At 52.6% G+C, this 16,892-nt stretch overlaps 1 protein-coding gene across 24 annotated transcripts in view; it reads right to left on the reverse strand.

The window, feature by feature from the left end:
- MAPT (microtubule associated protein tau) overlaps window positions 1-16,892 on the reverse strand; it is a 49,186-nt gene that overhangs the window by 17,242 nt on the left and 15,052 nt on the right. For 13 of the 24 annotated variants that reach the window (XM_030508665.1, XM_030508678.1, XM_030508663.1 and 10 more), the window contains 4 exons: window positions 11,601-11,689; window positions 10,230-10,316; window positions 8,792-8,878; window positions 7,233-7,298 (listed from right to left, as the gene is read on the reverse strand). In XM_030508665.1, coding sequence (XP_030364525.1) covers window positions 7,233-7,298; window positions 8,792-8,878; window positions 10,230-10,316; window positions 11,601-11,673 — 313 coding nt within the window. In that variant the 5' untranslated portion in view covers window positions 11,674-11,689. The remainder of the gene's footprint in view (window positions 1-7,232; window positions 7,299-8,791; window positions 8,879-10,229; window positions 10,317-11,600; window positions 11,690-16,892) is intronic. The other 11 variants (XM_030508675.1, XM_030508674.1, XM_030508685.1 and 8 more) reach the window with 3 other exon arrangements.

Here is a 16,892-nt window from a genome sequence, read left to right on the forward strand (position 1 = left end):
TTATGACCCCTTTTTGCCCAGATTTGCACTCAGTTCCAGGAGCATCTGTTCAGGACAGGACAGAACAGTTCTCTTTGACCTTAAACATGAGTCTCCCTCCCTAGAACACCCATTGGCTCTAAGAATCACATAAACGAAGACTAACACTGAAGGATGCCCCAATCCCAGTAGCACCAGGGCGCCCATGATCTCATTTAAACTTGTTGAGTCCAGAGGAGGCCCCGGAGCTGCTGCGAGGGCTGGAGCAGCTCTGCTCTGGAGCCAGGCTGAGAGAGCTGGGCTGGGGCAGCCTGGAGAAGAGAAGGCTCCTGAAGGGGAGACCTTAGAGCAGCTCCAGTGCCTAAAGGGGCTCCAGGAAACCTGGAGAGGGGCTTTGGACAAGGGCCTGTAGGGACAGGCCAAGGGGAATGGCTTTAACCTGCTGGAGGGGAGACTGAGATGAGCTCTGAGGCAGAAGCTCTTCCCTGTGAGGGTGCTGAGGCGCTGGCACAGGGTGCCCAGAGAAGCTGTGGCTGCCCCATCCCTGGCAGTGTTCAAGGCCAGGTTGGACACAGGGGCTTGGAGCAACCTGCTCTAGTGGAAGGTGTCCCTGCTCGTGGCAGGGGTTGGAACTTCCAACCCAAACCAGGCTGGGATTCTACGACGAGCTTTGTTAAGCTCTGAAAGCTTTTTTATGCCGGGTCATTGTTAACCCCATGTCTCCTGCCCTCTGCCTCCCCAGCAGACTGTGCCTCGGGCTCAGACCCTGCAGGGTATTAAGGTTTTACCTCTTGTCCTACTTGATTTGTATCAAGCTTAGACTGACTCTATTGCAGTGTTTTGTCCCTTTAGCCTATGAGCACACCAGACTGCAGCACTGCAGTACACAACAGTAGTGCTGCTCAGATCAGCAACAGGGAGGATGTTTGTACTGAGGCACTCGTAACAAAGCCCATTTTCCCCGTTTTCAGCTAATTCCTCCCTATTCCAGGAGGAAAAGCTGCTGATATTCTCCCCAGTGGTCTGGAAACTTGTCCTGGAGGGTCAGCCCTTTCCCAGTGACATGAACGATGTTGTTAATCCAGCACTGACCCATCGCAGCCATTCCCAGAGCTGCTGGATGCACCCCCCTTCCCAAACCCAGTTAAACTGCAGATGGAGCAAGGCTGGAGATGAACAGCCACAAAGGAAGAGAAGGAAAAGACCATAAAACCATTAAAGAAAATGATTCCTATTCCTCCTACTGAATCAGAAGCTGGTTGACTCTGGGCAGTGCATCCCCACCCCGCCATGGTTCCCAGGCTCTGATGTGAGGGATCCCAAGCCATGCCAAAGCCTGCAGCACGTGTGCGCAGCTTCCCGATGGATTATTAGGGACTGAACAACGAGAAGTATGTTATGAGCTTTAGTTCCAATGGAAAAAGCTACATCAACAATTTCTTCATGAACCCCACACAGCAAAGAGCACGCTCCCTCTGCTGCAAAGCAGAGCAGCATTTCCAGGCTAATGGAAGCAGCCGAGCCAGCTTTTGGGATGTGGCACTGGGGAGAAGGGCAGAGCTTCCCCCAGGCCCTGAACAGCCAGAGCTGAGGTACAACGTGGTGAGACACCACCGGGTGTTAACGTGTGAGCTCAGAACCTCACCCAGGACAGCGAGTGCTGCACGAACACGGCAGCAAAAGGGTCTCACTGCCCTCGCGGCCTGGCCCAGCCCAGACACATCCACACTGGCAGATGCACCCAAGAGCCAGGCCTCGCACACCCCAGAACACCCCAAACACAGCCCTGGCCCGCCGGGGGACACGCCACCGCAGCAGGATGCCTTCCAGCTGCAGACCTCCCCTCCAGCAGCAGTTAGTAGCGGGTATTGAAGGGAAAAGCACAAGAAACAGGATCAATGTGGGGTTAGACCTGATGTCTCATTTGCCTTTTTCCTCCTTCCTCATCTTTAGGAAAGCAAATATAAAGAGTTATTGGACCAGAGAGTGGACACATGCAAAACAGGCCAGGCTGGTCAAGGCAGCTTTAAACTAGACGTGTTGGGGGAGAGGGGCACTGATCCATCCCAACACTCCCAGTCAGTTGCCAGCACCTGTAGCAGCTGCAGAGTCGGTTTCATTGGGAGCTCGGCACAGCTGCCTCTATACAGCATGGGGAATAAACAAGAGGAATTTGGGATGTGCACACGGCTACAGGGATATGGTATCATTGGCATCACAGAAACATGGTGGGATGGCTCCCATGACTGGAGTGTTGGAATGGAAGGTTACAGGCTCTTTAGAAAAGACAGGGCAGTCAGACAGGGAGGGGGTGCAGCTCTTTATGTCAGTGATAGGCTGGAGAGTACGGAACTCTGCCTGGGGCCGGGACACGCTGCAGAGGTGGCCAAAGCCAGCCTCATGAAGTTCAACCAAGCCAAGAGCAAGGTCCTGCACCTGGGTCGGGGCAATGCCAGGCACAGCCACAGGTTGGGTGAAGAAGTGATTCAGAGCAGCCTGAGGAGAAGGATTTGGGGGTGTTGGTCAATGAGAAACTGAACATGAGCCGCTTCAGTGTGTGCGTGAGCCCAGAAACCACCCGTGTGCTGGGCTGCATCAAAAGCTGCGTGAGCAGCAGGTCGAGGGAGGTGATCCTGCCCCTCTGCTCTGCTCTTGTGAGACCCCACTTGCAGCACTGTGTGCAGGGCTGGGGTCCTCAACATAAGGACATGGAGCTGTTGGAGCAAGCCCAGAGGAGGCGATGAGGATGATCAGGGACTGGAGCACCTCCCGTATGGAGACAGGCTGAGAACATTGGGGCTGTTCAGCCTGGAGAAGAGAAGCTGCGTGGAGACCTCAGAGCAGCTTCCAGTGTCTGAAGGGGGCTACAAGGATGCTGGAGAGGGTCTCTTCATCAGGGACTGGAGTGATAGGACAAGGGGTGATGGGTTCAAACTGAAACAGGGGAAGTTCAGGCTGGATTTAAGGAAGAAGTTCTTCCCTGTGAGGGTGCTGAGGCGCTGGCACAGGGTGCCCAGAGAAGCTGTGGCTGCCCCATCCCTGGCAGTGTTCAAGGCCAGGTTAGGCAGAGCCTTGGGCAACACGGTCTAGCGTGACGTGTCCCTGCCCATGGCAGGGGGTTGGAACTGGATGATCTTAAGATCCTTTCCAACCCAAACCATTCTATGATTCTACAAACCAGATGGCACATGTCTTGCTGGAACAAGCGCTGGGTTAGCCCCACTCCAACACACCACAGCAGTGGCCATCCGGTCTTCATCTTCTCTGGGTGTGAGTTAAAAGTGCCTACCCCACACATCCAAGGAAACCAAAACAAAACCAGGTGAACAAAGCACAACTGGGGACACGCCAGCATCATGCAAGGGACGTGGACCGAGTGTGCCGGGACACCCGGGATCAACTAAAGCGGGAAGGAGCAGGAGGGAGAAGCCACGGCGCTTTGGAGATCAGTTCACAGCAAAGGTCCAGGCCATGTCCCAAGCAGCAGGATTCAAGAGGCAGCAGCAAGCTGAAGGGCTGGTTCAGGCAGCCTTGTCGTGAGCAAGCCACCAGCAGTGTGAGCTCAGGGCAGGCAAACGGGGCACACACCTTTGAGGAGAGGGACGCGACTGGTGGCTTTATCTGCAACATGGGCAGAACGTTTCTTCTTGGGCGTCCGACGTTCTCCTGTACCTGGCACAGCCTCTTCCAAAGGAGCATCTTTGTCTCGCACATCATCTTTTAACTCAATGGGTCCAGAATCTTCTCCCTCCCTGGGCTCAGCTTCTGTTTGGGAGATGACTTCAGAAGGCTCTGACGGGATGATATCTGCACCTTCTTCACCTCCCAACGGCTGTCTCCTCTCCGCTTGGTCCTCTCCTGCTTTATGTGATTCAGCTTCAAGAAGTGCCTCTCTTGGGATGTCTCTGAGGACATCTTTGGACTTGTCTTCTTCAAGAGCTTCCTTGGCTGCTGGACACAAGCCCATTTCACCCTGCCCCACCAGAGAAAGCAAACCCTGCTCAGACATTTCATCAATGTCACGGTCTTCATCTCTCTCCTGACCACTGGCATCTTCTTTTAATGGGGCTCTGGTACATAAAGGAGATGGTCCATCTTTAACATGGGTCTCCTCTGTGCCACCAGCTCCTGCCAACCCCTCAGCGTGCACCTCAGGACCCAGCTCTGCTCCCAGCGCTGGATCCACACCAATGCCTTCTCTGCCTCGATGATCCCACAACTCACTCTTGTCTTCGGGTGGTCTGGAGTCTTGGTACATATCCAGGGGAATTGGGATGGTGACCTCGATTCTGGTGGGAGCTGCTGTTGTAGCCTTTGTTTCATGCGGCAGCAGAGGCTGCTGGAGAGCCCCAGCTGCCTGCTTTGTGGACTGGCTTTCTCTTTTCATCACGTCTCCCACAGGCTCCTGGGGGCCAGGCTGTGGCTTTGCAGAGCTTGGCTCCCCCGGAGCTGAAGATGCAGGGTACGAAGCATGGGCAAATAATTAGCACAGGTATGTCAAACAGCAGTCACATAATGCTCAAGAGAGACTGAGGATTTCTATTATCAGGATAAAAGCAAGCCCCACACTGCCCCACTGCACAGACACTCACTTCTACAGTGGCTTTGGCCTTCAAAGAAGCTCGGACCCCCCTGGGAATCAGGAACAGTGACATCCACAGCACATGGGAGATGAGACACCTCCATGGACCTGGTCTCAGAGGTGGCTACAGGATCTGACCACCAACATCTGCACTCTATGAGCTGCTTTAGCTACAGAGGTGATCAGAAGCCAGGAACTCACCTATCTTCTAATCTACCACCTCCACTGGACCATGGAGCCACACAGCGACAGCAGTTGTGGCCTCTGCACCCACCCAGGCCCATGAGAGCTCCAGTGCTGCTGCTGCCATTTGGGCAGAGTGGAAAGTGTGCCACTTAAAGCCCAAACCTAAGGTCACACAGACACAGCTCTCTCTTTTTGGGGCTTGGAGGGGGTAAAAGAGAGAATTCTGTTCTACCGCTGATCTCATGCATGACACAGCCCTTCACGATTTCACCCAACAATTGCTGCATTAAGCCATATATTCGAGCTGAGCTGGAGCTTTTATCTGTTAGAAATTCATTCAACTGAAGCAAAGATGCTCTGAGCAATGGGAATTCACCCTGAACAGAGGTAAGTCGCTTTAAAGTCAACTGCCCCAATAAGAATGTGCATCTTGTATTATGAATCTATCCAGATGGGGTAAGCTCAAGAGCCTGGATGAGAGGCTGCAGCACTGAGATTTCGACTGTCGCTTCCCTAAGGCTAACAAACAAGATTAAAACAAGAACAGACGAAGTCAAGACTGACTCTTACCAACGTTCTCCCTATTTTAAGACAATATAAGGGCAACCACCACACAAACACCTCTGAAATGGTGGAGAAAGAAACCTTAAATTGGCACCTCTTGGCAGGTGACATTTGCGATGTGGCATCAAGAAGCCCCAGGGATTTGGGGGGTGTTTATGCAGCAGCCAGCAGCCCAGCCCAGCCCACTAACCAGCAGGGATGTGGACGGTGGGTTCGTGAGGGTTCACAGCTCTACTTCCACACTCCAGGAGCTGCCAGGGGTTCTGAGGCCAATGTGCAGCACAAGGTCAAGAGCAGGCAGAAGGCCAGCAGGGCACAAAGTGTGAATCAGGAAACGTTTCTCCACCTGAGACTCCACAAGCACTTTAACATGCTCCATCTTCACTGCAAAGATCAGGTTTTCAAATCCCACAACAGGAGAAACGAAGGCAGGTTGGAAGGAGTTATCCAAGACTCTGTGCGTGTGTATCCATAATCACATTCTCCTCCCAGTCCAAGAGAATCATTAAAGGAAGCAGCACGTCATTACAAGTCCACTTTCAGAGCAGTAACAATTTGCACAAGAACCTACAAGTGTCACATACAGGTTACATCAGAGCTCCAGTGAGCTGTATGTCCCCATATCTGAGAGATGAAAGATCCCAGGACAGTTCAGAAAGGTCTTACTAAAACTCTGGTGAGAAACAGCAGCTAGAACCAGACTGAAGAGGGCAGGCAGAAGAGAGAACTTCACCCTCCTTCTGCCGACAGTCTTGATTTCCTCCTTGTAGTAGCAATACTATTTTAAATACTGAAGAGTTGGAGGCAGAAGACAGGCAAGCTAAGGTTTAAATTTAACTGCAGGGAGCAGACTGCACAGAACTGTGCTCATCTGGGTGTGGAAAGCAAAGACAACCTGAATTCTGCCCCGAGCGGGGAAGGCAAAGACCTAGTTACTCCTTTAAAAGACACGATGTCTGTAAACGCACTAATGCAGCCATGAGGAGGAAAGAGGCTGCCCAAGCAACTGGAGGAATTTGTGATGTCCACTGCACACAAAACCACCTTACAAATGGGGTTTAACTAAGACCTTAAATAGAGCATCAAACTAGCGCGATGGTGTATCAGTGACACAAGAGCGTGACACCAAAGTGAGTCTGAATGGTGTGTCTGCCCCATTGGGCACAGAATTACAGCAGCACTGGGAGCTCTGGGAAAATCCCATGAAGTTTTGCTGTCTGAGCAGTCAAGAGAGGCTTTGCAGAGAGCCAAGAGCTCCCTGAATGACTTCTTGGCTCATCTGAGCAGAGGCATAATCACTGCTGTAAAGACGCTCAGTGCCTGGCTTTGCCGGTCACATTCCCTAAGACTGGGATGCGGAAAACCCCACTGTTACAGTCAGGGCATCAGGGAGTAGGTTTGATACATGGTTCATGTTAGAAAGACACACCATAATTCAACAATTCACTTATTTCACGTGTGACACGCAGGGCCCAAAACTGACTCTGTGCAGTGCTGTTCCTCCTGGCTCACACCATCCCAGTGCTGTCCACTCCCTTTTCCAGCCTGGAGGACAAACAAGGACCAGGCCTTCAGCCATCTGAGAGAGAAATGTGGTGCATGACAAGCTGCAGTTCCCTGCCGTGGGTCAGGGCAATCTCAGGCACAGCTACAGGTTGGGCAGAGAAGAGATCCAGAGCAGCCTGAGGAGAAGGACCTGATGATCTTAGGTCCTTTCCAACCCTTTCCAATCATTCTATGATTCTGTGAAATGAACATGTTGGATCATTGACAGCAGGTATGACCTTCCCATGTCAGGACCAGGGAGCACTGCACAACTGCTCATACAGTGCAGAGCATTTGCCTTACAGAAGGGAACTCCCCAGCCCCCAGCCCCACATGTGGGCAGCACTAACGGAGCCCAGCGCTGATGATCACTGACCTTGAGCGGCATCTCCTGCAGCGTGGTCCTCCAGGTTGGGAGTGGCTCCTACACCCGCCTCTTCAGCTGCTCCCCGTTCAGAGAAAGGAGGGGAAAACCATGATCAAAACAAGAATTAAGTTTAAAGGCTCTGTGTGTGGAGAATTTATTTACCTCCCTGCTGACCCTGCCCACCCGTGTCACGAGCAGGGCAGGAGCAGAAAGGGAATCAAGCCACAGCGATGGTGGATCTCAGCAGATCTGTTCAGCCTGAACTGTTCCAGACTGGAGGAGTGTTTCACAGCGCACACATCCTGGGTGGCAGGTTAGTACAAGCTCCTTCAGGTGCAGAAACAGACTGGTAAGGAGCAGGGAGCATGTGGATTTAAATCCTCTCTCCTACCCTGCCTAGCACTCACCTTAATATCTAACTCTTACCTGAGCCTGACCTTCTCGGTATCTATCACCTACCTCCCTATAATGAGCTCTGCCAAGGCTATCTGACACCAGTAAATCCCAGTCTGATACCAGCCTGACACTTCAGGAATACTGGTACACCAGAGAAGCACAATCTTCTTCACAGCAATGATGGTTTGTCTCTATCAGAATTGTTTCAAGGTATTATATGACTCCTTTCAAACCAGCTGAATCAATTCTATCTCTATGGCACGCTTCTGCAGCCAAACTAGGACCTTCTCTGTTTTCCCCACTTTTTTCAGGACACACTGCTTCTTCCTGGCTGCCTGGTCCAGCCAGTCCCTGAACCAGAGAATGCACATCCCTGCTAGCAGGAAAGCCACTTGGTGTTTCTTCACCAGCAGCCTGGGCACTGGATGTGGAATAGACAATTCGGCTGCGCAAGGGAGAGCGCTGGGGGCTCCTTTCAGTGTTCATGCACTGGCAGAAGCCCATTTGCACCCACTACCTGCCTGATGCTTCCAGGAAAAGCCAGTGGTGACCATACAGAGGACACATACTCATTTTTCACACACAGACCTGACTCTCCCAGGAGCCGCAAGCCCCCCATCCCTCCCTGGAAAAGCAGGCCTAGGTGCAGTGATTCCACACAGAGCGTTCAGGCTGGATTAGCCACTTCCTCTGCATTACCCTTCGAACGTGCTGGCAGGCACGGAACTGCTGCAGTGGCCTGGTTTTCACCTGCCACTTCCCAGACACCCGCATGGGCTGGGCTGAGCAAGAGCACCCATGAGACACGCAGCAAGGTCCTGCAGCAAGCACCTCGCCAGCAGAGCGCCGGCAGAGGGATGACAGGATGTGCAGGTGCGCACTGAGCCTGCAGATGGGAGGTGAAGCCACCACGGAGGCACGAGAGAGAAAGACTGGCAGATGTGGAGCTGAGAAAGAGAAGAAAAGGCTGCGAGTTTCTCCCACGATGGGGAAGGCAAGAGGCCAAGTGTAAGCTAGGAATGACTTCTGCAGGCCATGGAGAAGAAGGAGCAAAGCACCAGGAGCGAAGCACGCCTGCGAGAGCTCTTGCAGTGTTACTTTTAAGCACCAAGCAGTCCAGCTCTCTGCTCTGTCTGCATCAAGAGATGAAACTGCACCTCGGTCTCCCTCACCTGTGGTTCCTTCTGGGATCTCCCCGTGCTGTTCCACACCACCCTGATCCTCGTGGTCTCCTTCCTCCACTAAAGGTGCTGTGGCATCTGAAAAACAACGCAGCTTTCACACAGCCGTCGAGTGGCAAATCCCTGCGGAGGCCAGGACGTGCCTGAAGCACTCAGGAAAGCACCCGACTCCCTCCCTGGAGCCAGGGCTTGTGGAGGGAGACACCCGAGCAGGACACAGCCAAGCCAGTATCACAGGGACACCAGGAGCTGTCCCCTCTGCCGCACAGCCCACACATGTCCAGCACACTCCTCAGGCAGCTGAAGGCTTTACTATGAACAGTCCAAAAATAGACGGCTAAAGGCAGCCACGGGTGCCTGATGTGTGTGCATGGTGATGCTGTGCACGGGGCGTCCCTAGTCTGGAGCAGGAAAGAACAGCCCATCGGATACCTCCATAAACCACCCAAGCACTGTGGCTGCGGCGCACTCTGGGTAGATACTGCTCCATCTACCAGAGGGATGTCTGCTCGTCATGACAGCCCTGATCCAACTGGAAAGAGGGACAAGATCCCTTCTGCACCAGCCACGTTTTACGTACCGATTCCTTGAGCGACACACACAGGAACAGAGCCCAGACCTCCACAGGACAGGGCTGGAACTGGTCAGCATCTCTGTCCGCCCTTGTTTAGCTACATTTTTAATGCCTTCACCTGAAGTCTCCAAGAGGCAGATACTCAGGATTAAAGCAGCCAGAAGAACACAAGTGCACTTAATTAAAATGGTGAATCAGTCTCTAGAAGCCTTCAGAATTAAGTTTACTCTACAAAGCTGGCATTCAGATAACACTCTGGACAGCACAGACATGCCCCAAGCCCTACCAATGTGACCTTTACATCAGCACTAAGTTTTGGTTTCTGTACAGACTCTGCCCATCTCATCATTGCAGCATGAACCATGCTGGACTAATGAACCTGTGAACAGAGGGGGCAAAAAAAGAGCTGTGAGGTCCAGCTGACTCTGAGAGGGAACACAGCGACCAGGATGTGCTGCCAGTACCTTGGGGGAGCACAAGGATGCAAACCTCTGGCCCTGGGAGCTCACAGCACGGGACTGCTCCCGGCTGCACTGAGCTAACGGGACCTTCCAGCCACGGTGTAAAGAGTCTTCAGGAAGCAAAGTGCAAAGAACTTCCTGACCTATAATAAACACTGCACCTTCTCTTGCCTTCCAACCCACTCTCCACCTTTAAAGCTCATTATTTCACTCTGCAGAGTGGCAAATGTTACTTGTGATGGGACTAACGAAGAGTATTTGTCCAAGAGTGCAGACACTCTGCACCAGGAACCCCTGAGGAACCCCACCAGAACACAGCACGGTGAGTCTTTCGCAAGGTTCACCATGACCCCATCCATCATGGATTCAAAGCAGTAAGTCAAAGAGCTCCCACCTTCCGTAGTTGGGGTGCTCTTAGCGTCAGATGTTTCAGAAACAGGCTCATCTGATCCATCATCAACTGGTATCTGAAGGGGATAGCCTGGAAAACATTCACATACTTACAACAAGGCCTGGGCTATGAATTATGGCCTGTGTGTCACAAATGCTGATTGCCCAGATCCACAGCAGCAAGAAACTGTAACTGGAGGGTATAAAAAACCTGAACTAATAAGCAAGCAAAGCGTGAAAATGCCAACCAAAAGCACCAGTGTTGTCACCAAAAGGAACAAGCAGAAACCCATCAGCAAAAGAAAAGCCCAGTGAACCGGACAGCCAGAAACAGCAAAGCATGGCCCAAGCAGGAAAGGAGATCTTAGCAAGGGAAGCACAAAAGATGTACAACTTCTGAGTCCCTGTTGTCCCCTCAGCCATTTCTGGAGCCACCAGCCTCCCTCCCAGAGCAGGCTGCTGGACACTTCCATGACACGCTTCATTGCAAACCAGCAAGTGTTTGTAAAGGGCTCGGTGCAAAGAGTTGGTTGCAAAAGTCATTTTTTGGAAGAGCAGGGTAAGAGGCACAAGGCTCCTCTCTGCAAGGAGTCTGGGCAAATTAAATAATGAGAACTGGAGAAAATGACTTGGAAAAGAAGATTCAAGCCGGTATAAGCAAAACCCCCGGGACCTGTGATGTGCAGAGCTGAGGCTACAAGCAGAGAGGAGCCACCAGACTGAAATGAGTTACAGAACCCGGGATGAATGGATGCTATGGATTCTCTCCAGGACAATCCATTTCTCTGGTGAAAGGTGTGGCCAAAGCACCTCAAGAAAAGAAAATTAAGATGATGTTTCTATGGAGCATAGCTGGGAGTGAGTCCCACAGGGCTGCTGGTGTTATGTGGTTCCAAGCTCAGCTGTGGAGCGTGATGGAATGAGAAAGGAAAAGCTTCTTGAGAAATGCAGGTCTGAAATCTGGGGCAAAAGCCTCCTGCATGGCCCCCGCTCCCAGAGCTCTGTTCAGGTCTCCCCATGTCCCTGGGCAGGTGAGGAAAGCAGGCAGCAAGCAGCACCCTTGAGCTGTGTCTCCAAAGAAAAGCAGTGCTCGATTTTTATAGCAAACCAAGGAGTGAACACAGAAACACACATGTGCAAAGCTGCAGCAATAAGGGCATCACTACTCTGGGTACCAGGAGTTGCTCTGCTCTTGCTGTGAACAAGAGAGCATCCTGCGGGTTACCCACTGTCCACTGGCTGCAGGGTAACCTGCACACATCCCAGAGGAGCCCTCGCAGCCCACGCTGGCCCTGCTCTCCCTGCACAGGTCGTTCTTCTCTCAGCAGCGGGCAAGGCTGCAAGGCTCCCACCACCTCCTCCCGGAGCTGCTCACCTGATGGGATGTGCTTCTCCTGAGCAGCCGCGTGATCCTCCATCATGGTGACGTCCTGACGGTGCTCCGCCATCTCTCAGCAAAGTTACCTGAAGAGGGGAGTAAAAGCGAAGCCCCGTCAGGCACAGCGTGACCCAGCTCCCTGCTCCTGCAGCCCTGCCGGCTGTTCCCAGCTGCTGCTCCACGGGACAGCGCCGCTTTGCCAGCCCGTTTCCAGGAGCAGTAAACATTCTGTTGCGTGACATCAGCCACCAACGGCCAACCATCTTTTCAGCCATTGTAAGAACACAGAATCATAGAAGGGTTTGTGCTGGAAAGGACCTTAAAGCTCCTCCACCTCCAACCCCTGCCACGGGCAGGGACACCTTCCACTAGAGCAGGTTGCTCCAAGCCCCTGTGTCCAACCTGGCCTTGAACACTGCCAGGGATGGGGCAGCCACAGCTTCTCTGGGAAAAGTCTGTGCCAGCGCCTCAGCACCCTCACAGGGAAGAGCTTCTGCCTCAGAGCTCATCTCAATCTCCCCTCTGGCAGGTTAAAGCCATTCCCCTTTGACCACAGGCCCTCTCCAGATTTCTTGTCTCTCTTCTTGTGGTGCTCTTGTAGCCAACACCATGGCGCAGAGCAAAGCACAGCCAAGAGGCTGGACACTGGAATGGTGCTAAAATTCAGAGTTTCTAAGGTGCATCTCTCTGCAGAAGGAGGTGGAAGTCATCAACAAACATCATCCACTTGTGTGAAGCAGGGACCTGAGTCTCCATGCTGGTCGGACAGACATTGCTTGTAGCTGACATCCCAATAGCTGCTGTAATTACAGCAGTGATTAATAAGCAGCTATTAGTGTAATGACACGTGTGCTGTGGCCCTGGGAAGCGGGTGAACCCGCCAGTGCAGCTCAGGTTGCCAGCAGCAGGGCAGCAAACCCTTGCTGAAGCCGTAGCAAGATGACAGTGCAGTTCAATTCCTGCCTTAGCTACAAAGCCATTTGAAAGGACTGTACTAAGGAAGTTTGGGAACTTGCCCTGCAAGGAACTCACACGTAAAAATGGAAGTATAAATTAAGTACCTCATTTTTGCCCCCCAAATGGTGGGTTCTAATCATCTGGACATGTGGGTGCCCTCTTTCTAGAGCTCAAAGGTGACACTGATTATACCCTGGTCTCATCTGGCCACTGTCTGACATTTACAGGTCTACTTAGCACTGAAATACTAACATATGATGCTAACCTTTAGTGCACAGGCCACAAAAGCGACTCGGGCATGAGCATCCATGTGAAACGACACACAAATGGGCTGTTCTTGTGTGTTTGCGTGTGTGCATGTATGGAAGAGGGATGTCTCTGCCCCAAACACACACACGGGCTGGGTACAGCACCGTTCCCCACGCACTGACCTGTCTGTTAATGGGAAAACGCAGATGGGACAAGCAGTTCCCACCCCACTCACAACTGGTGGTCCCCAGCAGTTCCTCCCAGCCCAGCTCAGTTCACTCAGCATCCACAAACATCTTTGCTTCCCAACTGCAGACCCAGAGACAAACCGCTCCCACATCCACAGTGCTGGATTGAAATGAGGCAGTTTCCTCGTTCTGCCTCTTTCTCTCTCTTCCTCCCACCTGATTTTTTGGAGAAGAGCAATAAATGTCTCCCACAATCTCCCTGGAAAGACACATTTTTGCCTCTGGACTACGATTCCTTGGGACACCACGCAGAGAGGACTGCTAGCTGTGAGCTCGCACAGCCCACCAGAGGGGCAGGGGACAGAGCACAGACCTTCCACTTCTCCTCTGCAGAGGCTTTACTATGTGAGCACCCCTGGCACAGCAGCGCTGAGCCGTGATTCAGCACAAGCCCTGCTCCCTGCTGCCCTGCCAGGGCTGACGGTTCCGCACTAAGCAAGGGCAGGGTGTTTGTCAGAGCTGCCGATCCTGCTCTGCCGGAGCTCTCGAACACTGCTCTGCACACAGGGACAGCCTGTCCCGCTGAGCTCCGCACATGGCAGGATTGGGCACCTCAGAGCTCAAGGACTGGAGGTGGGCTCAGGAAGATGCAGCCATTAATTTTTCAGAGGCAAGAGAAAAAGAGCTGCCTTTTCTGTTACAAGGAAAAAAGCATGACCGAAAGCCACAAAGATCCATCAAAAACCACTCCATGGGACTCGGAGAGCAACTGAAATCCAGCTGCAGCTTACAAAACGCCCTGGGTGGTCATTCATTTGGACATGGTGATTTTGGTTTGCTATGGAGAGCAGATGAAGCACAACGTCCTCCCACCACGTCTGCAGCGTGACAGGCAGAGGAGCAGAGTCACCCCGTGCCTGAGCCCCTGCGTGCAGCAGCCAGTGGTGGAGAAGAACAACAGCTCCTCAAAGCAGCACGAGCCAAGGGACAGGGAGGGGGATCCAACTCCCACAGGGCTCCCACAGCATCTTAGAGCTTGAACAGCTCCAACCCCTGCCACGGGCAGGGACACCTTCCACTAGAGCAGGTTGCTCCAAGCCCCTGTGTCCAACCTGGCCTTGAACACTGCCAGGGATGGGGCAGCCACAGCTTCTCTGGGAAAAGTCTGTGCCAGCGCCTCAGCACCCTCACAGGGAAGAGCTTCTGCCTCAGAGCTCATCTCAATCTCCCCTCTGGCAGGTTAAAGCCATTCCCCTTGGCCTGTCCCTACAGGCCCTTGTCCAAAGCCCCTCTCCAGGTTTCCTGGAGCCCCTTTAGGCATTGGAGCTGCTCTAAGGTCTCCCCTTGAAGAGCCTTCTCTTCTCCAGGCTGCCCCAGCCCAGCTCTCTCAGCCTGGCTCCATAGGAGAGGCCTTGCTTTTATCTTGTTCTTAGCTGAAAAATCTTGCTGTTAGCTGAAGAGGTGCCCACTCAACAGATGCCTTTCTCACAAGCTGCCCCTCCCGTGGGGCTCAGGAAGCATTTCGCACAGCTTTGCCCTGCGAGGCTGGCAGGGCTGAGATTTAAAGTCATTACAATAGTGCTGATGAAATTTCATCAGCACCAGATAAGCAAATAAATAACATTAAGTGCACAAAGTGATCCGGTGGGTGAGGACAACTGAGTCGCCAGCACCATTATCTGTGCGCTGCAAAGCACTCCCAGCAGAATTCGAAGTACCAGATCATCACACACACAGTCCTCTTCACCAGGAGCAGCACCTATAAAGACATTTTATGCCTCTCCAATGGATGCTGAACTTCATTTTCTCCCTCCTTCTTTTTCATCCTTTGTAGACATCAGCTAAGAGCATTGCTCACTCCAAACCGTGCTGATGGTGCCGAGTTTTGGGACAGATCTGTCCTGCTGAAACCAAGAATTGCTTATAGGCAAACCCCTTTGGGTTGTCACTCAGGTAACAAATTCATGTGACTAGAGAGAATTTAAGCCTTATTAAAGTGCATATTTTAGACTAGACTTCTTAAAGATAGTGTGAAAACACTGAAGTCCATAATGCTAATCCTGGTTTTCTTTTCAAGTGGGGGAAGGGAAAACCCCTCTTAGGGAAAAACAAAACCATTAAGGGGAAAAAATATTCTAAAATAGTTTAAAAAGTGTCCAAAACCAGCCCCACCTTGAAGTGATGCTTCAGTAATGAACAATTGCAGCAAGGACAGCCGTGCAGAGATAACTCCAGCAGCACCCTCTGCACGCCAGATAAAGCACAAACCCTCTGAAGAATCTTATCCTTTTCCAGCAGAACTCCTCGTGTTAAGCAGGGACACTATCTAGAAGGCAACAGCCTATCCCATAATTAACAGCCTCCCCAAACCTGGCTGTTTGCAAACCTGCAGCCCTTTGGGCAGCAGCGAGCAGGCCCCCTGAGCTGTGCCACGGGGTGCACGAGGAGGCAAACAGCAAGCAAAGGTTTTGGTGCCAGGAGCAGGAGGAACGGGCTCAGCCCACCAGCACCTCTGGAGCCTGCTCTGCATGTGCAGCCCCGAGCACCCATCCAGCTTGTGACGTGGAGAGGAGCAGATATCCCACTTTGCACTCGGGATGCTCTTCCCCGAGACTCAGCAGCTGAGCTCCACTTGGAGCAACCAGGAGCAACTCTCCATCACTTCAATAGCATTTCACAGCTGAACCAGGCCCCAGGACAGCCCCTGCAGGCCTGAGTTGTACAAAATGTTAGGGGCTAGAAGCCAAAATAGCAATTTATTCCCTAAAGCAAGCAGGACCACAAAGCCATAAGGAAAAGCCTTAAGTGAAATGATGTGACCCTTTAACAGCCATCGACAGCACTGAAGTTGAGGTGAGGAAATGAAAGCTATTAGTCAGCTCAAGGCCCGCAAGGCATTTAAAGAGGAAAGAAATATCATTTTCCTTGTGGAGTTTGGCAAGGATACTGAAAGCAACCACTGCTCTCGCAGGGCTCTGACAGCAAAGTACCAGCTCCAGGTGATGGTCCCCACACTGCCTGCAAACCCACCACCACTGCTGGCCCGAACCCACGCGGGTCCCCACGCCAGCCTGACCCGGCTTCCTCTCCTCCAGAGCCACATCCCCGCCACCACCCTGCATTCATGCCCAGAACCGAGCCAGAATTAAAGCACTACTCTTCCCCCGCTGCCCATCCTGCAGATGTGTTTTCCAAACAGCTCGAAGGCTTGAAGGCATCAGTAAAACGGCTTGGTCTGGTCTGGCAGCAGCAGCAGCGGCACCGTTGGAGTAAAGCTCGGTGCACGGCAACCCCCTGCCCCAGCACAGCCCACACTGAACGCTGCTCCAAACCAACCAACTGCTGCAGCCTTCCTCCCAGAGTACCATGACGACGGCTACACAGACTGCTACTGCTTCGCAAGGAGGGAAGGAGAACAGGGAAAGCCCAAGCAAACCAGAACTATAAAAGAAAATTAAGTCAATAAATGAATGAAATACATGATCACTTTTAAGCCCTGTTTATAAGGCATAAACCAGCCCCGGGTGTTGGAAAGAAACTTCTCCCATAAAGCAGCATGTTCCTGCTGCCTGGTGACCCCTCTGCGCTGAGGACCACGAGCCTCCACGCAGCCCCAGGCCCTGTCTGCAGCAGCAATTCCAGCACAGGCAGCAAAGAGGGATCCTGGCGTCTCTCTGGAGCGCAGACAGGACACATCACTGCCGGCACAGCCGCAGCAGAGCCCTCACCCCGCTGCCACCACCACCAACCGCCTCCAGCACTCTCTGCCCGGCAAGACTGAGATCCCAGATGAAGTCAGGCAGCCCCAAAGTCTTAATCCCTTGGCAAAAGGTTTCTCTGCACTAAAAGGTAAATAAAAGCCAGGCTGAACACAACGTACCCTATTGAGAGCGGC

The sequence above is a fragment of the Strigops habroptila genome, chromosome 19 (genome assembly GCF_004027225.2).
Source record: "Strigops habroptila isolate Jane chromosome 19, bStrHab1.2.pri, whole genome shotgun sequence".
In the NCBI taxonomy this organism is placed as follows: domain Eukaryota; kingdom Metazoa; phylum Chordata; class Aves; order Psittaciformes; family Psittacidae; genus Strigops; species Strigops habroptila.